Source organism: Anomaloglossus baeobatrachus, chromosome 3, assembly GCF_048569485.1.
Source record: "Anomaloglossus baeobatrachus isolate aAnoBae1 chromosome 3, aAnoBae1.hap1, whole genome shotgun sequence".
In the NCBI taxonomy this organism is placed as follows: Eukaryota; Metazoa; Chordata; class Amphibia; order Anura; family Aromobatidae; genus Anomaloglossus; species Anomaloglossus baeobatrachus.
In genome coordinates this window covers 387,132,888-387,158,729 of record NC_134355.1, presented here as the reverse complement: position 1 = coordinate 387,158,729, position 25,842 = coordinate 387,132,888, and the positions used below count along the sequence as shown (strand labels likewise).

Here is a 25,842-nt window from a genome sequence, read left to right as displayed (position 1 = left end):
ATGCCTGAGACATACTACAAAGGGCTAGTGATATCTACCGTAGTATGGCACGCACCTTACCCGCTGTTATGTCTCCATTTAGAGCCTTGTTTACTCTGGTTACATTAAAAAAAAGATACATTTATGAGAAAAAATACAATTAAACACTAGTGCAATGTAACATCTCACAAAATGAAAATATATAACCGTTTTTATCATTTAAGTTTCAGGTTTTTATTTCATATGTCATTTTTGTATTACAGAAATAAAGAATAATGTTATTTTTAATGTCAAACTTTATGTGATCTATCATAAGCTGTTTGGCGATACGGAATAATAATAAAAAACGATGCTCTATTCATAAAAAATAGGGTAGTTATTTGTTTTTTGGTATCTTATCTCCTCATAAAGATAGTCACAGCTTGATTTATCTACAAATTCTTCACTAAAAAGATTATGAGCAGGAATAAAAAAGTTGCACAGCATGTACCTCCTAAGACAGTCCAGGAAAAAATCAACATACTTATCAAAATGGAATTCCAAATCCTTAAATTTCCAGTCTTCATCTTTTGGATGTTTCACACAGAAATGCAGTAATGCAGTCTTGGCATGGTAGGAGCAGAACTGTTTCATTTTTCTTTGCTCTCCATTTATATTCAGCAGCTCCAGCAGGTACTTTAACAATTTTAAACACTGTTTTCTGTGGATCATGAAAAATGTAACCATTATTATAAAATTGTACATGTAACTTTGTATCTAATAGAAATCAAAATGGAATATGATATCTTTACATTGTGGTATCAAAATGTAGCTCTTCTGCCACATTCCTTGAGGCCCAGTCACACACAATGACTTACCAGCGATCCTGAAAACGATGCGACCTGATAGGGATCGCAGGTAAGTCGCTGGGAGGTCGCAGGTGAGATGTCACACAGTCAGATCTTACCAGCGATGCAGGAACAATACAGGTCGCAGTAGCGACCTGTAAAACGATCTCAGCAGTCACTGTGACCCTGTCACACAGTGTCAAACACAGCGATGTGTCTTGCTCAGCAGGACATCAGCTTTGAAGAAAATGGCCTGGACCATTCTGCAACGACTAGAGATCTCACAGCAGGGGCCTGATCGCTGGTAGGTGTCACACATAACAAGATCGCCAACGGGATCGCTACTGCGTCACGGAAACCGTGACTCAGCTGCGATCTCGCTAGCGATCTCGTTATGTGTGACGGTACCTTTAGACCTATTTAGAGATAACATTAGTATTGTACTAATAAAATCACCTGAATAATCCTACAGAAAAAGTATACATAAAGAGTCATGTGAAAACATTGTATATCTTTATTGAAAATTCATAATAAAAGCATTACAAATATATGGAACCACTAGGTGGCACCAAACATTTTCACATGTTTGATGTCTCCCAGTGGTTCCCCGTATTTTTTATGCCTTTATTATGAATTTTCAATAAAGCTATACAATGTTTTCACATGACTCTTTATGTATACTTTTTGTGTAGGATTATTTAAGTACTTTTGTGTATTGAGTCCTTGTTTAAAATGTCCATATTATTATTTGGTACTTTTACTATTAAGTAATTATACTTGTTGCGGTACTGCGTCTGATTATTTATACATAAAAAAAAATCACCTGACAGATTCCCTTTAACAGAACTATAGGATGTCAACAATATGATCAGTTAAAGGGGTTGTCCAGTCTAAAATGACAAGTTTGCAATCACTCTGTGATTCCTCACATAGTAAGCTGGAAACAGCGGTCATATGACCACAATTATGAGATCTGCACACTCCTGGCCACAATCCAATTAGATAAGTATGGCTTCACTCAATGAAAGTGTATTGAACGAAACTGGAAACAGTCTAGTCAGCTTGTGGTTGGAAGTATCTCATGTCACATACTTGTGGTCACATGACCGCTGTTTCCTGCGCTAACACCAGAGGATCCTCACAGCGCACAGTGCTTGCGATGTGAGAATTCACAAGTATACTGTCACATAAAGTGACTGCAGATTTGGCATTTAAACCCGGACAACCCCATTAAACATGGATACAATTAAAAGAGGTCTACCACTGAAGAGAATTAAAAAGATGGTCAAAAAAAATTCTGACAAGTGTGCAAAAATCTTTTTATCTTTTCCAGGTGCTCTTTTGTCTTTTCTCAGTTATCCTTTAAAGAGTATTTCTGAAAGTGTCTATTTTAAATATGTCCAAATAGCCTCTGTAGAGAGGAAGAGGGATTGAAGGTAAGCGCCACCTATTGGGTGAAAATTATTTGTGTCATTTAGCACTGTGACATAGGTAGCATTGTTTCTGTCAGTAGGATCAACCCTCCAAAGCCATTTATATTGGCATGCAGGTCATGGGAAACTGAACACAATTATACCTTGATATCTTATATGTAAATGCAGTGTTCAGGACTATGGGCCAGAGACTGTCAGGATTCTCCAGTGCCGGATGCAAGAGCAAGTGGGCATGTGACCACATTGCAACTTGTATGCTTCCAACCACATTCTGAATAGATATGCACTGCTATGCATTATTCACTTCTATTGAGCAAGGCCAAGCTAATCAGCACAGGACCGCATGTATGAAAATCGCATACTTGCAATTACATCACCGACGCCATTGCTACTGGCACTTGAGAATTCTGCCAGCTTGTAGTGTACATACTGTAAGAATTCAGAAATTTGCAGTCACATAAAGTGACTGCAGCCTTTCATTCCAAACATGGACAACCCCTTTAACATAAATAAAAATGTAGTAACCCTTAATTTGTCAGACAGCACAATACATTATTATTATAACCATGTATAACTTAATCTTACAAGTTATGGATTGTTGTATTTGTACAGAATTAGAACCAATAACAGCACAAGAATATATCACCAGAACCATTTACAGTATAGAATTACATCACCAGAACCACCAGCAGTACATGAATATATCACCAAAAACACAATCAGTATATGAATACAGCACCAGAACTGTCATGATTGACTCCTGGCTCAGCTGGAGCTGAGCCTTTTATTTAGTTTCACTTCTGATGCAGGTCACGTTAGGGGTTAATCCTTTCTGCCTCGTTCTGGAGGTCAGGCTGCTTTATTAGGGCACTGTTTCTCTTGGACTTCGCCAGTGATATTTCTGGATCTGCTGTGTTCTGCTCTTGAGTGACCTGTTGTCTGCCCTTCCCCCTCCTGACCTCCGTGTTCACCTGACCTGTTAACCTCCTCTGTTGTCTGTTTCCATCAGTGTCTCTCCCTCTGTCTCCCTGTTCGTTCCTTATCTGTTTACCTTAATTCTGTCTTGTCTTCCCACTCCGCCTTGCTTCTAGGCTCTGATTTCCCGGCTACTGACTATTTGCTTCCCTCTGACCACGTTTAGACTTTGCCCTTGTGTACTTACAAGACCTCATGTTGTGACACGGCTTTCTGACGATTCTACTGCCATCTGGTGGGCTTGACTAGGATTACCTCTGCTAGGGAATTCCCTGCTCATACGTTTCCTCCACTTTTACGCCCCCTAGTGGTTTACCAGCTAACTACCTTCTCAGATAGTTTCAGGAATCCTCTCAGTCCCACATTACTGCGCTGTACTGCTATTGTACATCTTAGAGTACAGAGTGACAAAAACCTTTATTAGTACAGAAATACATCAGCACACCCACAATCAGTACAGAAATACATCACCGGAACCAGCATCAGTACATGAATACAGCCCCAGAACACCATTGGTATATTAATACATCCCCAGGATGACCATCAGTACATGAATATGTGGCGCCCAGAGAAGGGGGTACTCGGTCCCGGGCAGTAACAAATGGGGATGTCACTCTAGTGGCCATTGCCCGGTCCCGTGCTCTGGGCCCCTTTTGTTAATGGGAGTATTTACAGGGGAGTAAAGAGTTTTTGTCATGTGATGCCACCTGCGGGTTGCGGTTAAGGATGGAGAACCGCCGCTGCTGAATGTGGGTACTCTCAGGGCTGATGGTAGTGGCAGCTGTGATGGTAGGCCCTCCACAGGTAGGGCTGTGCCTGGGAAATGTAACGGGGGCAATAACGGAGGCCATACCAGGTTGTCTTTAACAGTCTCTACTTACTGTGGACCCTCGGGTGATGGTTCCGGTCCCGTATTGCCAGTGCCAGTTGGTGACCTGGGTGCTCTATCCCCAACACTCTCAGTTTAGTTGAGACCCCTAAGCCTGGAACTTTGGGGGTCCCCCAGCTGTGATACAATGGTCTGTCCGTTCGGCTAGCAGTGCAGACCCTGCGGGGAGGTAAGTGTCCGAACCCCGATCCTAGTTTACTGCTGATGCCCCCGGATCTGTAAGGTCAGTAAGGCCCCTGGAAAGCCGTCACCATGCAGGTAATTGCCAGGCCGTATGAAACTGACGCCTGACCTAGGGCCCTGTGCCCCGCGCGTGCCCAGGTTCTAGAGGTGCTCCCTCGTACCGTCCCTGGGGTCTTGACTCCTGCCCAGAGGTCCTTATTTGCTCCTATGCTGGCAACCTGATTCCCGTGCCCCCAGGTCACCGTTACACAGACCCAGCTAGAGGCACGTCTTTTCATCCTCACTACATTCTGACAGACTGCTTCCTGTTCATTCTGTTGCCTCCCACCAGGCTGGGTAATCCCAGGGACTCATTCCCATGGTGACCATCCCCTTACATGTGTTGCGGGCGTGAAACAGACCACTGCAGGGGGGCTGCTCGGGACGCTCGGATCCGGGCGGTTGCTGTGGCTCGAGTGGCAGCCGGACTCAGGCTCGCGTAGCAGTCCGTCACCCACAACTGAAAAGAAGGGGGGTTATTTACAGGGGAGAGTTTGTCAGTGACGCCACCCGTGGGTCGCGGTAATTGTTGGTGACACCGCCGCTGCTTTGCTATGGGGTGCCCGGGGCTGATGGAGCGGGGCAGCAGGATGGTATCCCCTCCACGGGTAGGGGAGGTGTTGTCCCGAGGCCCAGGTGTAGGTGTGTGACGCCCTGACAAAATCAGGTTGTCACAGAAGACTGCATCCATCTTCCAGATGCAGGATTCCCTCCTCCTTGGCCTTCCAACACAACCCCACACACACGTACAAAAGCCTAGTCACTCCCCAGGACGATAGGGACACCAGTGGACGGGGCCAGGCAGATGGTGACGCCCACCTAGGGGTCCTGAGGTGTCAGGGGAGCGAAGAAGACAGTTAAGCCTAGAGAGTGAAAGTGAGAGGAGTGAAGTGGTAGTCGGGGGTTGTAGCTCCCGGACTACCGGACTACCTGAGCTGACTAGGTGGCAGACGGCAGAGCAGGGCCACAGAGGACGGAGATCCGGTCACGGGAGACCTTAAGTGGACCGGGGCAGTGTTGTAGCCCGCCGGTGTCGACAGCGGGAATCCGGTCCCGAGGCTGTGCACAGTCAGAGTACCTGGACCCTAGGGCGAGGACAGCTGCAAGCATCTTGTCAATTAGCCAGCATGGGACAAGGTTCCAGATCTTGTCCCACGAGTAGCCCAGATAGAGCCCAATGCGAGGGATAGGGCATCTGCAAGTGCCTGCAAAGATCCCAAGGGTCAGATCTCGCGGGCAACAGCTCCCACAGCAAAGACACTGGGAGTGGACTTTTCCCGTTCCATGCGGACTAGTCAACATACAAGACACAAAACTAGAAGTGCAGGAGGAAGGGCCCCTGATCTGTTCATCGGTGTGCGGGACCCGAGCACACCCTCTGGAGGCTATCAGTATCCGGCACTTGGTTTACTACTTGGACTTTGTGTGGTTTATTTAACAACAGTGAGTAGACCGGTGTCATCCGGTCCAGCCTGCAAACTACGCCTCAGCACTGCACCCCACCTACACCTGGGCCCCGGGACTACACCTCTGTTCTGCCTTATGGCAGCCTGCTAATAGTCATTCATTGCAATTTCTGTTACAACCTATGGAGGTCGTTGTTATTCTTTCGAATTGCTGAGTTTCCCTTTAAGCTAAATGTATTCTGGGTAAGGAATGCCTCCCTGAGCTGAGAAGAAGCCTGCAGCCATTTTCTCTTTGGATTTGTCAGGAAAGGACATGCCGACTTACCTCTCTGTACATTCACCCCTGCCTAGTATAATCCGGTGAGCAAAGCAAATTACATGTGTTAGTTATAGAATCTTAGATGGAAGAGTTAGTAAATGCACTGTACACCTTTAGTGTCATCTCTGCCTTGTTTGTATAGATAAGATTTCTATGTATTGAAGATGCAGTGACCTTTTACCTACATTCTCATAAGAACTGTATCTCATGTACTGTTATGCTATGTTAACTCTGTTAACACTGTGCTGACTGTAATCATTTTCATGTTATAGTTTTTACCCGTATTAAACAGTATCTTGGATATATCGTATTCCGTATACCGTATTCAACTGCATCTTGGATATACCGTATTCACCTGTATCTTGGATATTCATATGCTCACTGTATATTCCACGTACTGCAATCAAGTTCACGTTACCAGCTAATAAATCAAGGCTACTGAATTCCAGTCTGTTTATTTGAAATGTGAACGAGGGTTTAGCTGTATGCCGGAGATTCACAGCGTTACGTGAAAGAAGGCAGAACAGTAAAAACGGACACTGACCGCAGGCGGTAGTTGAATAGACTGCATGGGACCGCTATCACCCACACTGCACCGCATACGGGTACTACAGCAGCCGCCATACAGCCGCAGGGATCAAGACCGCAGCCCTCCCCAGCAAGCACGACACCTTTCCTGCCACGCAGCACCCATTCACGTATAGACCCAGCTTTTCCGCCCAAGTTATCATCAATCCACAGCTGAGTGCACAATGTCTGCATCCCGAGCACCCTCAGTCAGGACAAGGTCCCAAGCAAGCTGCTCTAACAAGTCTTCAGTGAAAGAGTTTGCTGCTCTTACTCATGCAGAAGCTGAGGCTGCAAAAGTAAAATCCACCTTTGCTGCACAAGAGATGCAACTAAAGCTAAGACAAGCAGATCGAGAAGCAGAAAGTGCACTCCTGCAAGCAGACAGAACACGCTTGGTAGCTGAACAAGAAGCCGAAAAAGCACGCCTGCAGGCCTCTCTGGACAAACTTATTGCAGAAAAGGAGGCAGCAGCGGTAATAGCCAAAGCAGAGTTCCTGGAGGCCGTGGAGTATTCTGAATCCGAGGAACGCAGCAACCCGACGCGTCTCAGAGTATGTCCACCAGCATCCCGGAACGGATAACAACCCTGATCCATGACATCGATCAGCTTATATCGACTACCAGAGACTTCATCCCGAACTGCAGTACTGTAAGCAAGAAAGTATGCAGCAGGTCGACGTCGACTACAACTACAGTTCTACAGAACAGAAGGTATCACCTCCATCTCGAATTAGAGGGACACCCTTTGCTTCAGAATGGTATTATACAGACTACCCTGAGACTGAAGCCCCTAAAATGTATGGTGATACACCACACATTAGACATGAGTATAACACACCAGCTCGCACCAGCATCAACCAAGCTACCATGGTCTTTGCAAAGTTCTTTGATCGCCGAGAACTGGTTACCAAGGGACTTGTAAAGTTCACTGACAAATCTGAGAACTATAGGTCATGGCGAGCCTCGTTCCAGAATACCCTTCAGGGTCTTGACCTTTCTTGTAGCGAGGAGTTAGATCTCCTAGTAAAGTGGCTTGGGAATGAGTCGGCTGAGCACGCCAAACGACTAAGAGACATTATTATAAAGCATCCAGCCACAGGCCTACATAAGGTGTGGGAAAGACTTGATGAATGCTATGGGTCCATAGAAGCCATTGAAAATGCTTTATACCAAAGAATTGATGGTTTTCCTAAGATAAGGCCTAAAGGTTATCAAAAACTTAGAGAACTGAGTGATTTGTTGATAGAGTTACAGGTTGCCCAGGAGGAAGGAAATTTGCCCGGATTGGCTTTCCTGGACACTGCCAGGGGAGTTAATCCGATAGTGCAGAAACTTCCTTACAACCTACAAGAAAAGGGGGTCACATGTGGTTCACGGCACAAACAAATTCATAATGTGCCTTTTCCTCCTTTCACTGTATTTGTAAATTTTGTTGTTCAACAAGCTAAAGTCAGAAATGACCCCAGTTTTGACTTCACCCTGTCGTGTCCCACTACCCCCGGTGTCAAACTCAGTAGGACACCCGTGACAGTCCATAAAACTAACATTGTTTCCACAGGACCTTCTCAACATGCTAGTAAGCCACCTCCAGAAGAGAACAGACCTCAAGATGTCAGTAAGCAGTGTCTGCTACACAAGAAACCGCATCCGCTACTAAAATGCAGAGCCTTCAGGGAGAAGTCTTTAGAAGATCGCAAAGGTTTCCTCAAGGAAAACAACATCTGCTTCAAATGCTGTGCTACAACATCACACCTCGCCAGGAATTGTGAAGCTAGCGTGAAATGTGCAGAATGCAGCAGCACGGATCACAATACAGCCTTACACCCTGGACCACCCCCACGAGTGTTGTCACAAGCAGAGGAGCACAATGCCAAGCAGAAGGATACTGATGTGGACTCCCCTGAGGTCACCTCTCAATGTACTGAGATCTGCAGAGGACCCGTAGGAGGAAGATCCTGATCAAAAATCTGCCTTGTCCGAGTCTACCCAGCAGGCCATATCCTGGATGACCAGAGCAACAGATCGCTAGGCACGTCCATCTTCTTCAACAACTTCAGCATTGTAGGCCCCGGTTCTCCCTATTCCTTGAAGAAATGCGCAGGTACTGTCGAGATGGTGGGGAGGAAAGCAACCGTATACAAAGTGGAGTCTGTAGATGGCCGGATCTGTCTATCATTACCCACCATACTGGAGTGCAATCAGATTCCCGACAACAGGTCTGAGATACCTTCACCGGAGGTAGCTGCTCATCACCCCCATCTGAAGCATGTAGCTCACCTGATACCTGAGTTGGACCCAGAAACCCCAATAGCTTTACTCTTGGGAACAGATATACTACGAGTTCACAAGACTGGAGAATACATCAACGGCTTCCAAAATGCTCCATACGCCCAGAAGCTTGATCTTGGATGGGTCATTATAGGAGACGTCTGTCTAGGAGGAGCACACAAGCCGACCTCAGTCAACAGTATGCTCACCAATACATTAGAAAATGGACGCCCGTCTCTCTTCCAGCCATGTCAGAATAGTCTGCTGGTAAAGGAGTTACCGTGCAGCACACCTCTGCCTTGCCCTTTCTCAGTTCCTTCCAACGAAGACCACGCTTGTGAAGGTGAACAAGACCACATAGGGTGTGCAGTCTTCCACAGGACAAAGGAAGACAACAAGACAGCGATGTCCATAGAAGATAGGATGTTCTTGGACACCATGGATCGGGAAATAGTCAAAGACAAATCAAACAGTTGGGTTGCACCACTACCATTTCAACCTCGGAGACGACGCCTACCAAACAACAGGGAAATGGTCTACAATCGCTTCATCTCCCTCAAGCAGAAACTTCAGAGGTCACCTGAGACAAAAGAACACTTCTTTACATTCATGGAGAAGATCTTACAGAACAACCACACGGAGGTCGCACCCGCACTTCAAGACTCCGAGGAGTGTTGGTACTTACCTATCTTCGGTGTGTACCATCCCAAAAAGCCAGGCCAGATAAGAGTGGTACTCGACTCGAGCGCCAAATGTGAAGACGTCTCGTTGAATGATGTCCTATTGTCGGGCCCAGACCTCAACAACAGACTGCTAGAAGTACTACTCTGTTTCCACAAGGATTCAGTGGCATTCATGGCTGACATACAACAGATGTTCCACTGTTTTCTCATCAAAGAGGAACACAGAAACTATTTGAGGTTCTTCTGGTATCGCGACAATGACCCCGATAAAGACATTGCAGAGTACCGGATGAGGGTACACATCTTCGGGAACAGTCCTTCCCCAGCAGTCGCTATCTACGGCCTCAGAAATTCCGCCAAAGAGGGTGAAGAAAAGTATGGGTCAGATGTCAGATCCTTCGTAGAAAAAGACTTCTATGTAGACGACTGCCTGAAGTCCACACCAACAACTGAGGCTGCGATCAGGCTGCTAAAAAGGGCTCAAGAAATGCTTGCTCTGTCTAACCTGAGGTTGCATAAAATTGCCTCCAACAGCCGAGAATTGATGGAAGCCTTTCCCTCTCAAGACTATTCTAACGATCTAAAGGACTTAGACCTAAGCATTGACTCCCTTCCTATGCAGCGGAGCCAATAATTGCTATGGGATTTGAAGACGGATGCCTTCACCTTTCAGATCAATAAAGACGAGAAACCCTTCACGCACAGAGGAGTTCTTTCTTTTGTGAATAGCTTGTACGACCCATTGGGATTCGTGACTCCAGTAACCATCCAAGGCAAGATGATGCTAAGGGACTTCACCCAAGAGACATCTGATTGGGACGACCCACTTCCAGCAGAAAAAGCAGATCTGTGGACTGAGTGGAGGAAGTCTCTCGAAGCCTTGACCGACCTTCGTGTAAAACGACCGTATGCTCCTGTGCCATCCACGGAAGTAAAAACACAAAAACTTTGTGTCTTCTGTGACGCATCAGTCAAAGCGATCGCAGCAGTAGCGTACCTCAAAACCACAGATGCAAATGAACACAGAGCCACATCGGTTTCGTTATGAGCCGGGCAAAACTGGCGCCACTCCGTGAACACACGATACCCAGACTTGAGCTCTGCGCTGCCGTCCTCGCGGTTGAATTGGCCGAATTTATCTCAGATGGGATGAGTCTGGAGATCAAAAACGTCGAATTTTATACAGACAGAAAAGTGGTACTTGGGTATATCTGCAATGAATCGCGACGCTTCTATGTCTACGTCAGCAACCGGGTACTAAGGATAAGAAGATCCACTTGCCCTAGTCAATGGCACTACGTGTCTACCCATCACAATCCTGCAGACCACGCGACTAGATCCGTTGTACCAAGTCATCTGAGAGACACTACATGGTTCACAGGTCCTGCCTTCTTGCACCGTTCGATGCCTGACATCAGAGAGTCTGATACATTTGAGCTAGTGGACCCAGATGATGATGAAGAGCTTCGTCTTCAAGTGTCTGTTCTACATGCAGTGACCTCAAGCAATCACCTCAAATCTCATTGATTCAGCAGGTTCTCGACTTGGAAGTCACTCGTTCGTGCCATCGCCTTTCTACTTCATGTAGTGCAGTCCTATAAGACAACACTACCTACAAGTCAGAGACCTTGTAGAGGATGGCATCACTGCAAGCATGCAGTCACCGCTTCTAATCTGGAAAGAGCTAAGATCGTAATACTCCGCATTATACAAAATGTAGCCAATGTCTTTTGGGACAGATGGAAAAGGCAGTACCTCTCCACTCTGCAAACCAGGACGAAGTGGCAGAAAGACCACCCATACCTCAAACCTGGCGATGTTGTACTTGTGAAAGACAGTCAAGCACATCGGAATGAGTGGCCACTCGGCCTAGTCACCAAACCTTTTCCCAGCAAGGATGGGAAAGTACGTAAGGTAGAGGTCAGAGTGTGCAAGCTTGGGGAGAACAAACTGTTCTTCAGGCCTGTAACCGAACTTGTGTTACTGATTTCCCCAAAAGAACCAAATAGTGGCATCCGTTGACGCCAAGCGGGGAGTGTTCTGCCTTATGGCAGCCTGCTAATAGTCATTAATTGCAATTTCTGTTACAACCTCTAGAGGTCGTTGTTATTATTTTGAATTGCTGAGTTTACCTTTAAGCTGAATGTATTCTGGGTAAGGAATGCTTTCCTGAGCTGAGAAGAAGCCTGCAGCCATTTTCTCTTTAGATTTGTCAGGAAAGGACATGCCGACTTACCTCTCTGTACATTCACCCCTGCCTAGTGTAATCCGGTGAGCAAAGCAAATTACATGTGTTAGTGATAGAATCTTAGATGGAAAGTTAGTAAATGCACTGTACATTGTAATTCTACACCTTTAGTGTCATCCCTGCCTTGTTTGTATAGATAAGATTTATATGAATTGAAGATGCAGTGACCTTTCACCTACATTCTCATAAGAACTGTATCTCATGTACTGTTATGCTATGTTAACTCTGTATTAACACTGTACTGACTGTAATCATTTTCTTGTTATAGTTTTTACCCGTATAAAACAGTATCTTGGATATACCGTATTCCATATACCGTATTCAACTGCATCTTGGATATGCCGTATTCACCTGTATCTTGGATATTCATATACTCACTGTATATTCCTCGTACTGCAATCATGTTTACGTTATTAGCTAATAAATCAAGGCTACTGAATTCCAGTCTGTTTATTTGAAATGTGAACGAGGGTTTAGCTGTATTCCGGAGATTCACAGCGTTACGTGAAAGAAGGCAGAACAACCTCCACTACCCGTGGAGGGGATACCATTCAGCTGCCCTGCTCCATCAGCCCCGGGCATCCCATACAAAGGCAGCGGCGGTGTTACCAACCATCACCGCAACCCACGGGTGGCGTCACAAACTCTCCCCTGTAAATAACCCCCTTTATTACGTCGTGGGCGACAGGCTACTGCAAGAGCCCCGGGTCCGGTTGCCACTCGAGCCACAGCCAAGATCCCGGATCCGAGCGTTTTGAGTAGCTTCCCCTTGCCGTGGTCTGCGCCCCCGCTCACGACAGGTGGAGTGCTGGGATGCAGTCTGCCGGGCTGGACTGGATGATACCGGTGTACTCACTGTTTTGAAATGAATCACACAGAATCCAGATAGTAAACCAACGGCCGGATACCGGTAGCCCCTGGAGGGGTGTGCTCGGGTTCCGCACACCGGTGAACAGAACAGGGGCCCTTCCTCCTGCACTCTAGTTTGGTGTCTCATGTGTTGACTAGTCCGAATGGAACGGGAAAAGTGCACTCCCGGTGTCTTTGCTGTGGGAGCTGTCGCCCGCGAGATGTAACGCTTGGGATTTTTGCAGGCACTTGCAGACGCCCTATCCCCCGCATTGGGCTTCCGTCTCACTCTATCTGGGCTGCTAATGGGGCAAGACTTGAAATCTTGTCCCCTGCTGGTTAATTGGAAAGGTGCTTGCAGCTGTCCTCGCCCTAGGGTCCAGGTACCCCAACTATACACAGCCTCCGGACTGGATTCCCGCTGTTGGCACCGGCGGGCTACAACCCTGCACCGGTCCACTTAAGGTCTCCCGCGACCGGATCTCCGTCACCTGTGGCCCTGCTCTGCCGTCTGCCACCTAATGTCAGGACAGCCCGAAATACAATAGTATTGCATACAATGGTAAGCAAATACTAGGAGTGTTATCAGTCATCATCAGAATGCAAACTATACAGGAACAAGAGTACTCATAAGATGCAAGCCATATGACAAATAAACATTTACATGCAGGTACCTCAGAAGTGACATCTTCTCTGATTGGATTTGTCCTCTTTCTTTTTTTCTCTATGTTGTCCAGCTGCCATGATGACTTTTCACTTCCACAGTTCATCTCTGCAGACTTCCCTCTATTCCAGTTGTCTGCAGCACATCCCGACAAGGTGCCATTAAAAATAACTGTCATTGTAATACTCCTGTTAAAAAATATCTGGCCTACAAGTGCCCCTGTAAAATTACCCCTCATTGTGCTCCTTGGACAAAATAAAAATGTCCTCTTATGGTATATGGGCTCTACACTGTCCACTCCTTTCAATAATTGGCCACCTCTTCACATTGTCCCTCTCCTGTACTACCCTGTCTTTATGCTGTACCTGCTCCTGACACTTCCACTTCTCTGCATACTGTCCCTTCCATACTGTGCTCTCAAATTGTGTCCTCATGTTTCCCTCTTTCTATACTGCCCTCCACACTATCCAGTCTTTAAGTTTATATTGTGCACCCCTCAAACCTTTACCCTCAAACTCTATTCACCTCAATTTCTCCCCATACTGTCCCTTCATACTTCCGCTTACTGATTTCTCCCCCTATACTGTCACCCCATACATTTTTACCTCCCTCCCATACTGTCTCATCACACATCTCTCTGCTCTTATAATGTCTCCTCACACATTACTCCCTCACTTCTCCCCATACTGTCCCTTCACACTTCCGCTTACTGATTTCTCACACATTTCTCCCCCTAGAGTGACATTAGCAGCTTGATCAGATGACCTGATCATACTGCTGACATTGCCTTGACCAGGAAATAATGGTGGCCAGGGCTTCAATTGTACTTACACTTGAAGGTAAGGAGTACAATTGAAAAACAGGAGCCGAACTGTTAGGGGTGCTTCACACACAGCGAGCTCGCTGCCGAGATCGCTGCTGAGTCACGCTTTTTGTGACGCAGCAGTGACCTCATTAGCGATCTCGCTGTGTGTGACACTGAGCAGCGATCTGGCCCCTGCTGCGAGATCGCTGCTCGTTACACACAGCCCTGGTTCGTTTTCTTCAAAGGCGCTCTCCCACTGTGACACACAGATCGCTGTGTGTGACAGCGAGAGAGCGACAAATGAAGCGAGCAGGGAGCAGGAGCCGGCTTCTGGCAGCTGCGTTAAGCTGTAACCAAGATACACATCGGGTAACCAAGGTGGTTACCCGATATTTACCTTAGTTACCAGCCTCCGCCGCTCTCACGCTGCCTGTGCTGCCAGCTCCGGCTCTCTGCACATGTAGCTGCTGTACACATCGGGTTAATTAACCTGATGTGTACTGTAGCTAGGAGAGCAAGGAGTCAGCGCTAAGCAGTGTGCGCGGCTCCCTGCTCTCTGCACATGTAGCTGCATTATACATCGGGTTAATTAACCCGATGTGTACTGTAGCTAGGAGAGCAAGGAGCCAGCGCTCAGTGTGCGCAGCTCCCTGCTCCCTGCACACACAGCTAAGCGGTGTGCGCTGGTAACTAATGTAAACATCGGGTAACCATACCCGATGTTTACCTTAGTTACCAGTGTCCGCAGCTTCCAGACGCCGGCTCCGTGCAAGCGCAGCGTCGCTTGCACGTCGCTGCTGGCTGGGGGCTGGTCACTGGTCGCTGGTGAGATCTGCCTGTTTGACAGCTCACCAGCGACCATGTAGCGATGCAGCAGCGATCCTGACCAGGTCAGATCGCTGGTCGGATCGCTGCTGCATCGCTAAAGTGTGAAGGTACCCTTATAACTTCTCTGACCCAGCTGTTGGCTTCACAGCTTGCTCAGATAATGACCAAATTCCATTCCAGGAGGCAGCAGAATATAGCCCTCAGGGACACATGTCATACCACTGCATCAGGCAGCCCGACAGTGCCCCCTTACCGTCTGCACACAGGGCAAATGCCCTGCCTGCACCACTCTGCCCCCAGATAAGATGTCAAGGTCAGAGCAGAGAAGGATCCAAGGACTCCAAATTCCTAAGTAATCATTTTATACAAGCCTTCTTTTCTTAAGGAGTACTCTTCCAGTAGACCAATTTTAAGGGTTTTTGATTATATGTTTAGATCTGGATGAAAGAAAATAATAATTCTTATAAAAGAAGGCCCTAAAGTACCTTTCCAGCCTCATTTTTACTTCTACACCCTCCTGAGAAGCAGTTATAAAACAGAACCAATAGACTTCTTATAATGCCTTGCTGTACTCTCGTATGCTTCCAATTTCATACTTAATTTGACGATAACATGCTCCATAAAATGCTGTATTATCAAGTTATAGCTGCAAAATATGGTGAGATGCAGAGCATCTTAGGACATCACATTGTGTATATAGCAACATATAGCCCCTTCACATTCACTGTACAGTACTTGAGGGCTTAGGCAGTGGAATATTTGCCACTTACCTGCAGCACGAGTTTTTTTTGCTTGCTCTCTTTCCACAACAGTTTTTTTCACTTCCATGATTGGTTATTATTTTTTTCTCAATGTTTGAAAATGAAATTCGCCAGATATCTATGAATATAAACGTTTTTAGCTATGTCACTATTGTATATACAACAATGATCTTATCAATAAGTTAATCACAATATGCCTCAGTACTAGAACTGTAATCTACGAGTAAACCTGACAGTAAGCACAACTTTTATCAATATAGTGATATAATAAATTGGGGGGAAAAAAAATGTTACCTGCATTCATTGTTTTGTTTCTGGTCACTGCTTGTTTGGGCACCATGTAGAAGTGACTTTTTTTATATTCCTGTTTTACTTTCATGCCAAGCCAGTCATCAATGTTCATTCCAGAATTAGTTTCTTCAGGCCACTCATTAACTATTTTAAGGGCAATTACAAGATCCACTGATATGTCTTGAGGTTCATTTTTAATTGTAAGAGTTTCTGCAGGGCTCCGAGAATTTTTTGCATGTAGATATACATCGTCCATTCCTAAAAGAAATATAAATACACAGTTGAGGCCTAAGGTGCAGCTCAGTAGGAGTAAGGGTTACGCTGCTGGTGACATGGCTGGAACAAAGACCACGTTGTGTCAGCATAAGAATGCAAGCCCAAGCCCCTGGAAACTTAAAGAAAGCATAAGATTCTTGTTTCCCACTACTAGAGGTCAGACAAATACAGACAGTGAAGCCTGGTGCACGGAGAGCTATTGATCTCAGCATTGACAGTTTGTCTCAGACAGCTACAGCAGTAGCAAGGGTGACCAGCATTAGCCACGTATGATCTACTACCCCAAGGACACAAAGCAGCAAAGCATCAGGAAGCCCCAACATACACAACTGCTTGTCCCTGGAACGGGAGTATCACCATTGCATAGGGAGATGGCAATTAATCCATTATAGAGGGGAGTAAAAATGTTTTCCAATAAGTGCATTAACAAAATAGACAAAGATTATCTACAGTACAAAGGGGTGAACAAAGTAACCGCACCATGGGAGTTTTTATGGTAATACCTGATGGCAAGGCAACTAAGTGTACCTGCCCCCGTGCAACCATCCGGGCTGCTGCCGCTCGGATCCGGATCCGCGTTTGCTCGAGGGGTCTCCGGACCCGGGGGTCGTGCGGCCACTCGATTAAAAGAAGGGGGGGAGATATGTACAGGGGTTTTTTGGAAAGTTTGTGACGCCACCCACGGTGCGTGGTAAGGTGATGGACCACCGCTGCCGTTCGGGAGCCCAGTGACAATGGTGCGGCAGCCTGATGTTTAGGGGGTTTGTGTCCCGAGGCCCATTGATGATGGATATAAAGATGTATTAATCCAGCGCAGACTTATATTGAATAAAAAAGTTTTTTCTTTCTTTATTGGAATAATAGAATGAATAAAAAATCCAGGGACATGCAAAAGTAAATTCTAGCCCCAGTTCAGAGTGACGCGTTTCAACAAGTTGTCTTAATCATGGTCTGAACCGTGACTAAACAGATCCTTCTTAAAGAAGGCAGTCCACCCACTACTAATTGCTCACCTGAAAGGTCCGCAATTAGTAAGTAGCAATACAATATACAATACAATATATTATCATGAGTTTTACATCTTTATTGCTATTGCTTGGATTCCTAACCATCCGTGTGCTGGATCTCCACTGCGGGACTGCAATATTGGTGAGCTGAACAATTTATTCTGTTTCTACTTTTATTGATGATGGATGGTGTTTGGGTGCCATGGGGGGGATAGGAACAGGGGTTTCCAATGTACTCACTCAGTCCCAGAATAGCCAAACCGACAGCTTGTAAACGAGAATTCTGAACACCACTGCAGCCTGCGGGGAGCATGCCTGGATCCGTGCCCTTGGTGTTGCTGTTGGTCCGTGGCCCTGTCCCTGGCACCTTAGTCTCGATTGGACCCGTTGGTATGAAACTCTCCGAGTCCCGCTCACCTGTATGGCTAACGGAGTGAGCTTGCTCTCAGGGTTCACGCGTAGGATTTATTTGGACTGTAGTGGGAAAGTCCTATCCCATCGGTGTGCTAGTACCCCGATTTTGGAGCGGGTTGGGGATGACACTTGAAGTCTTCACCCCCATCGGGTAAATTACTGGAACGCATGAAGCTACTTTCCAGTCTGGGGTCCACGTACCCTTTTCTGCCCTGGCCCCTGCTCAGTGATAGCTCAAGGCCGCCAGCTGCCCTCCTCGGCAGTCCGTGCCCCTTGACACTGTCCCCTGCGACTGGGTTCCAGCTCCTACCAGGCCCAGACCAACGTCTGCCACCTAGTACACAGGAGCTCTCCTCCGTGGCTTCTCCTCACGAGAGCCACTTCACCTCCTCTCTCCTTCACACTCAACTCAACTTTCGACTCTCAACTCTCAACTGTCACTGTCCTCACTTTCTCCTCACCAACACCCCATGTGGGTGGCCCTATTCCCTTCAGGCCCCCCAATGGTGTGTCTGGTAGGTTCGTTCAAGTGGGAAGTGTTCCTAGGATTTTGATTCGCCAAGCTGTTAGCAACACCAAAGGACCAGGATCCATAACCAAGGAGGGTGGATACTGTGCAAAAGGGCAGATTGCACAATACCCTGTGACGACCTGATAGGCCAGGGCGTCACATAAGCGTGAGGGACTGTTATGAAGAAACCATGTGAGTTGCCGCATGATGAGTCCTCAAGATTGGCAGACACATTATAGCAGCTGTGCAAAAGGGCAATCAAAAGAGGGGGCTGAGTCAAGTGCCCACAGAGTACGTTGTGATGTATTGAGAGTGATACAGATTGTGCTAGGGTTAAGGTGAAGCTGGTAAGCCAGGGGACAATCCGGTCACCTAGCCACATACCTAGCTGTGCTTGGTCAGCTTCCTAAGCCCGCAACTATCTCCTCTCAGTGAGTTATTAAAAAAGTGGGGTGCTGCTGGCTGGGGTACTGGCCCTGGATGCCCAAAAGTTGCAGATGCGCTAATCCCTGGTGAGATAGCTGAAGAGTGAGACTCTATCACTTGCACCATCTCATGTCCTTGCTGTGAATGTACTATATGCTGTTGACTGTGCGTAAACCTATAACGTCTTACCAGAGTGTGGCACCATCACCCTGTGTTGTCTGAGTAGAGTTCTCCTCATGGAGAAGGAGTACAGGCGTTCAGTGGGATGCGTCCCAGCCCATGCAGTCCTTTTAAAGACAGCCAGGCCAGTGTATCAGAGCACCCCCTGACCTTCATGTCTCCACAAAGGGGTATCCCGGGAAGATAAAAACACATTTTCAATGTTTTTTCTTTAAAATTAAGCAATATTTTGCAGAAAGGGTTTGATTGGGGTATCATTTCTAAGAAGGTACAGGAATATCTCATGATCGACAATCCTGTCTGCCCCATATTCCATGGCCTTCCTAAAGTCCATAAAAATACTTCCCCCCCCCCTCCGGCCTATTGTAGCCAGTATAGGCTCCCTATCTAGCCACCTGTCGGGTTGGGTGGACGGTGTCCTCCAGCCTCTTGTCAAGCGTACCACCGATTATGTTAGGGATACAAAATGTTTGTTGCAAAACCTCCAGGACATCAAGTGGACTGATCGTTCCTTCTGGATTATGGGTGATGTGAACTCTCTTTACCCTAGTATTCCACACGATTTGGCTTTACAGGCGTTATTTTTTCATTTGAATAAATACACCTCTTTTGATGACATGCACAAGGAATTTATTTTGACAGTTTCTGGTTTTCTGTTAAGTCATAATTTTTTCCAATTTAATGGCATTTTTTATTTGCAGATTTCAGGTTGTCCGATGGGGGCAAGTTTTTCGTGTGCCCTGGCGAACTTGTACATGTCCTATTGGGAGGAGCATCATATCTATATAGATGATAACCCTTACATCAAACATATCCGGTGGTACGCCCGTTACATAGATGATCAAATCTTTATTTGCGAGAGGCTGGACGATACTAATCCGTCCGATGTGACAGATGGCTTAAACGCATACCTGAATAACAACCGATTTAACTTGTCCTTTTCCATTTCTTATTTCGATAAAACTGCACCCTTTTTGGATGTTTCCCTCACAGGCAATTCTAACACTGGCCAAATTGACACAACACTGTACCGCAAGGCAATAAGCGTCAATACAATCTTGCGCGCAGATAGTTGCCACATTTCCCACACCACACGGAATTTACCCATTGGAGAATACTTAAGGGCTAAAAGGCTTTGCTCCTCAGCAGCCTCTTATTCATCTGAGGCTATGCGTATTACAGGGAGACTAAAAATGAGAGGGTATTCTGATTCCTCTCTGAAGAGAGCATGCAGCATTGCAGACAATAAATCACGATCAGAGTTACTAAGGGATAAGCCTAGATTGCAGAAACAGTTACAATGTGTCACATTTTCGACCCCTTTTAGCTCTGATTTTTCAGCCATAAAAAAGTGGTTCTTAAATTTATCCCATTACTTCAGCAGGATAAGGATGTTGATGAAATTCTCTCTCATGGAATCAATGTGGTAGCCAGACGTGCCAGCATGTGGGCAATGCCGTCTCTCCCAGCCTCTATGCTTTAGGTGGAAATAGGGTACAAACCTGGCTCAGTACCACTGGTTCATACCGGTGTGGCTCTAAAAAATGTGGACTCTGCAGATATATGAGCCACACTCAACATTTTGAGGATTCCAATGGCAAAGCCATCAAAATAACATCTTTCATAAATTGTGTGTCTACATTTGTTGTATATAAAGCCTCCTGCTGTTCCTGTGTTAAGAGCTACATACGGTAGGTTGTACCTCTAGATGCCTCAGGTTACGTCTGGCTGAGCACATAAGAGCTGCATCTTCAACTTCATCCCTGTTGTCCAGTGAGTCCGGAAGGAAACGCCCCCTTTCAGGGCTCACGCGACACTTTTTAGATATACATGGAGGTGATTTGTCAACCTTGATAGTGACAGGTATCGAACATGTCCCCAAATCAATTAGAGGGGGGGATCGGTTTGCCACCCTCTTGCAAGTGGAGGCAAAATGGATACTCAGATTGGACTCTAGACACCCAGGGGGTTTAAACTTTCGCTCTGATCTGCGATACATAATTTAGTGAAACAAGTCCCTACCAGCAGGCACCGATTTAAGTGCAACATATTGATATGTATACATATATATATAAGTTTCTCCCCCTCCCACATTCCCCCATTCTCCCTCCCCCCCCCTGTTTCCAATGGTCCGAATGTGACACCTTTGCGATTCCCATATACATTCATTTTTTTTTTTTTTTTGTCATTTTCTTATATTTAGTGACACATATGTTTCGCTGCAAAGCCACAAATATTATATTATATAGGCACTTTTGCGATTAGTCGGTTTGGCTGATAGGCAATAACATAGGCACTATAACCATACGTGTATATTAAACACATAGAATGGTTGCCTGGAATTTATATGGGCGTATTTGTATTTTTATGCATATTTCCATGCATTTATATTATTAAACAGCCACAACTGGAACCCTACCCCCCCTCCATCCGCTTCCCCTCCCTCCCTTGTCCCCCTCTCCCTTCACCCCCCCTATTCCCCTTACCTGATTAACATATTAACATTGCGATACAGATTTCATAATGTCTTTATTTCATTTAAAGTGCTTTTTTTTTTTTTTTTCCTTTTCATATTTTTCCATGCGTTTTTTTTAGGGACCTGTATTAGAATTGTTACCTTTAAGTCTATTAACCCTGCTTTTGGATTTGAACCTTGATTGCATTCCGTTACAGCTGGATAGGGAACACCCCTCTCCTGCAGCATGGATATATTCTCTTTCTGGCCGCTCTGCAGGTATCTTATGACTAAGGACATTTTTTGGTTTTAAATTATTAGCCTGTCCGAAACGCGTAAAGTTTTTCCTGCTCTTCATTGTGTACAACGTGTTCCCAGACTATGTTTTAACCGGATTCCAATAAAAAGTTTTTTTATATATTTTTATATCAGTGCTGAGCCCACTTTTTTCTATTCTTTCTTTGCCACATTTTCAATGTACATTCTGTCTAAAATTGTGATGACTCATATCCCTCTACCTGCTGATATATGTAACATTGTAACATAATGTTATCTTACTACTACTTGCTACTGCTGCTTAGTGCTCTCCCTCCATTCTAAAATGCTATGTCAAAGATTATACATACTATATATCTTTACACAAATGCACTATATACTGTGTGTGAGTATGTATATATATATATATATATATATATATATATATACAGTACAGACCAAAAGTTTGGACACACTTTCTCATTCAAAGAGTTTTCTATATTTTCATGACTCTAAAAATTGTAGATTCACATTGAAGGTGACAAAACTATGAATTAACACACGTGGAATGAAATACTTAACAAAAAAAGTGTGAAACAACTGAAAATATGTCTTATATTAGAGGTTCTTCAAAGCAGCCACCTTTTGCTTTGATTACTGCTTTGCACACTCTTGGCATTCTCTTGATCAGCTTCAAAAGTAGGCACCAGAAAAGGTTTTCACTTCACAGGTGTGCCCTGTCAGGTTTAATAAGTGGGATTTCTTGCCTTATAAATGGGGTTGGGACCATCAGTTGTGTTATGCAGAAGTCTGGTGGATACACAGCTGATAGTCCTACTGAATAGACTGTTAGAATTTGTGTCATGGCAAGAAAAAAGCAGCTAAGTAAAGAAAAACGAGTGGCCATCATTACTTTAAGAAATGATGGTCAGTCCATCCGAAAAATTGGGAAAACTTTGAAAGTGTCCCCAAGTGCAGTGGCAAAAACCATCAAACGCTACAAAGAAACTACTGGCTCACATGAGGACCGCCCCTGGAAAGGAAGACCAGGAGTCACCTCTGCTGCAGAGGATAAGTTTATCCGAGTCACCAGCCTCAGAAATCGCAGGTTAACAGTAGCTCAGATTAGAGACCAGGTCAATGCCACACAGAGTTCTAGCTGCAACCCCATCTCTAGAACAACTGTTAAGAAGAAACTTTGTGCAGCAGGCCTTCATGGTAAAATAGCTGCTAGGAAACCTGCTAAGGACAGGCAACAAGCAGAAGAGACTTGTTTGGGCTAAAGAACACAAGGAATAGACTTTAGACCAGTGGAAATCTGTGTTTTGGTTTGATGAGTGCAAATTTGAGATCTTTGGATCCAACCACTGTGTCTTTGTGCGACGCAGAAAAGTTGAACGTATGAACTCTACATGCCTGGTTCCCACCGTGAAGCATGGAAGAGGAGGTGTGATGGTGTGGGGGTGCTTTGCTGGTGACACTGTTGGGGATTTAATCAAAATTGAAGGCATACTGAACCACCATAGCTACCACAGCATCTTGCAGCGGCATGCTATTCCATCCGGTTTGCGTTTAGTTGGACCATCATTTATTTTTCAACAGGACAATGACACCCAAACACATATCCAGGCTGTGTAAGGGCTATTTTACTAAGAAGGAGAGTGGTGGAGTGCTATGCCAAATGACCTAGCCTCCACAGTCACCAGACCTGGACCCAACCGAGATGATTTGGGGTGAGCTGGACTGCAAAGTGAAGGCAAAAGAGCCAACAAGTGCTAAGCATCTATGGGAACTCCTTCAAGACTGTTGGAAGACCATTTCTGGTGACTACCTGTTGAAGCTAATCAAAGAGAATGCCAAGAGTATGCAAAGCAGTAATTAAAGCAAAAGATGGCTACTTTGAAGAACCTAGAATATAAGACATATTTTCAGCTGTTTCACACTTTTTTGTTAAGTCTTTCATTCCACATGTGTTTGTTCATAGTTTTGATGAACAAACAATATGGTGAACATACAATTTTCAGAGTCATGAAAATAAAGAAAACTCTTTGAATGAGAAGGTGTGTCCAAACTTTTGGTCTGTACTGATATATATATATATATATATATATATATATATATTTGTTAAAATAAAGATAAAGTGGCGAACCCTGTTAACTCATTTTGCAGTCAGCATTAGACAGTGTAATACAGCGGCTATATGAGGCAGATGGTGAAAAATGTACCTAGAGGTGAACATCCATTTTAACCTTCTTTTTACATTTGTCATTCCTCCCTTACCAGGTCCATCTGATCCCAAGGCAGTCATGCAGGCAGTCAAAATTATCTCCTGCAGACATCATGAAGGGGAATGAACTGAAGGCTATTTACTTTCATTGTTGCACTCTGTTGTGCTGTGAACCCAGACCCTCCCAAAATCTCAGCTCTGGACCCCACATTGGCAGAAAGATGAGAGTGACTTTCTGGAACTAGGGAGGATGCACAGCATAAACTGTAAGTAATGCTGTGCATCTTCTTCACTTCATGGTGGAGCTGCAGAAGCAAGTGGCCCCCACTGTGGAAGGGGCCCCTGGCAAGTGCTTAGTATGCTCTCCCTAGCGCCACGCCTGCCTGTCAAGCAGCAGGGAGTGAGCGCCAGAGATGCAAGACAAGCAAAATGACAGGTAACCTGAAGCTGTGAAGGTGCAGGCAGGCAGTGTGTGAGGGGAGACAGCAACACTATGATGAGTTGCAACTCTATGAGCAATCCTCCAAAACAGGTATACAGCTGATTTATTTTTTGGCACATGCTCAGAAATATGGCACAGCATCTGGCAGCTCTGGCTCCAAGTACCTCACGAGCTCTAACAATGAAGAGGAGGAAAGTAATACAGGCTAGGTCGGAGATTAGATCATGCGAGTTCCAGCTACTGATTTATCCTAAAGTTTCACACCAGCCTGACCCTTCTACAAGTGAAATACCCCTGAAATAAAAGATAAATGAATAGAGAGATATGCAAGTACATGTAGCTAAGATGGCAGATGCCCACACTCACTCCCCCACTGCTAGTCTAGACAAGTAGCGACAGAGGTTATCAGAGGAAGTTAACAATGGAGCACAAAATGATGGAGTTACAAGTGTGAACAGTATGGCAGAAGAAGATTGGAACTATTGGAAAAGAAATGGCAGATATATCCAGATCCTTAACATTCAGGAGTGAGCCTGACATGAGAGAGACAGCTGTAGTGAGTAAGATCTAAGCCAGAAATAGAGCTGTGGATTATGGGCCCAAGGCAGCTAAAAGGAGTGGGGCTGAAGAAGCAACATGTAAACGGCTCCTAGAGCATAGAAGGGCAGAGCACTGCTTCTACTGCAGAAGTGAGCTATAGAGAGATAGAAAGAAGGTTGTCAGGCTTCCACCAAGGGGGGCAGAGACTGAATGGAGATGGAACTCCAAAGTGCATTTAGACAAAAGCCCACAAGAGAGCGCAAGCATCAGAAAGAGAAGTCAGCCAGCCTAAGTCTAAAGCGGGATATAACATCAATACAGGGGGTGTGAGCAAGACGTAAACAGGTAGAAGCAAAAGGGACGAGAAGTTGCGTCAAAAGCCAAACAGGGGAAGCAGAGCCGAGGTCAGGAAACGTTACCGAGGTCGGAGGCCGAGAGAGCAAGTAATTACAAGGAGGGGGAAGAGACTGAGACACAGAACGGGACCGGGGTCAGGTAGACAGGGTGGACCAACAGTACAAGAGAATGAAGAACAGGGAGAGGAAATCTGGGTAGCGGGATGGATCAGGGCTAACTCACAAGAAACAGTTGCGCACGCTGCAGAGCAGAAACTATTACTAGCGTCATTTCGGAGGAATCCACACCATGATAAAGTGGTGTGAGCCCCGGAATGAGGCACAAACGAACAGACCCCTCCCACCAGACTTAACCCCGTCAGCATCCAGCTACAAAACAATCAAAAAGACTGCTGGAACACCATTGCAAATGTGAACAGGGTGCTAGCTAAACAATACACAATTTATATAAAGTGGAAGCTGCACACCAAATTCAGAGAAATATAAATAAGTATAACTGCTCTATGATACATAAAGAAATGAAAAATACTTTTTGATTGTTTTGATTGCAGTTTTTTTCTGTCTGGGAACCCAGTCCCGCCCTTTACCCATGTTTATTCAATTTCCTATATAGCCAGGTCCCTGGCTTTCCATACACAAGCAGGTTTTAACCGCACATAGAGGTAACATTTGGTAAGGTACTAGTGTTGAGCAAGTATGCTTGTCACTACTCGGTACTCGCACGAGTATCACTGTA

The 25,842-nt window shown here is 45.5% G+C and overlaps 1 protein-coding gene across 1 annotated transcript in view; it reads right to left on the bottom strand.

Annotated features, from left to right (window-relative positions):
• Positions 1-333: 333 nt before the first annotated feature.
• The window catches only part of LOC142297249 (cyclic GMP-AMP synthase-like), a 76,503-nt gene continuing 50,994 nt past the window's right edge, over positions 334-25,842 (bottom strand). Inside the window, exons 4-6 of the mRNA XM_075341505.1 lie at positions 16,021-16,275; positions 15,736-15,844; positions 334-679 (exon numbers count right to left, since the gene is read on the bottom strand). Of these exons, the coding sequence (XP_075197620.1) occupies positions 334-679; positions 15,736-15,844; positions 16,021-16,275 (710 nt within the window). The remainder of the gene's footprint in view (positions 680-15,735; positions 15,845-16,020; positions 16,276-25,842) is intronic.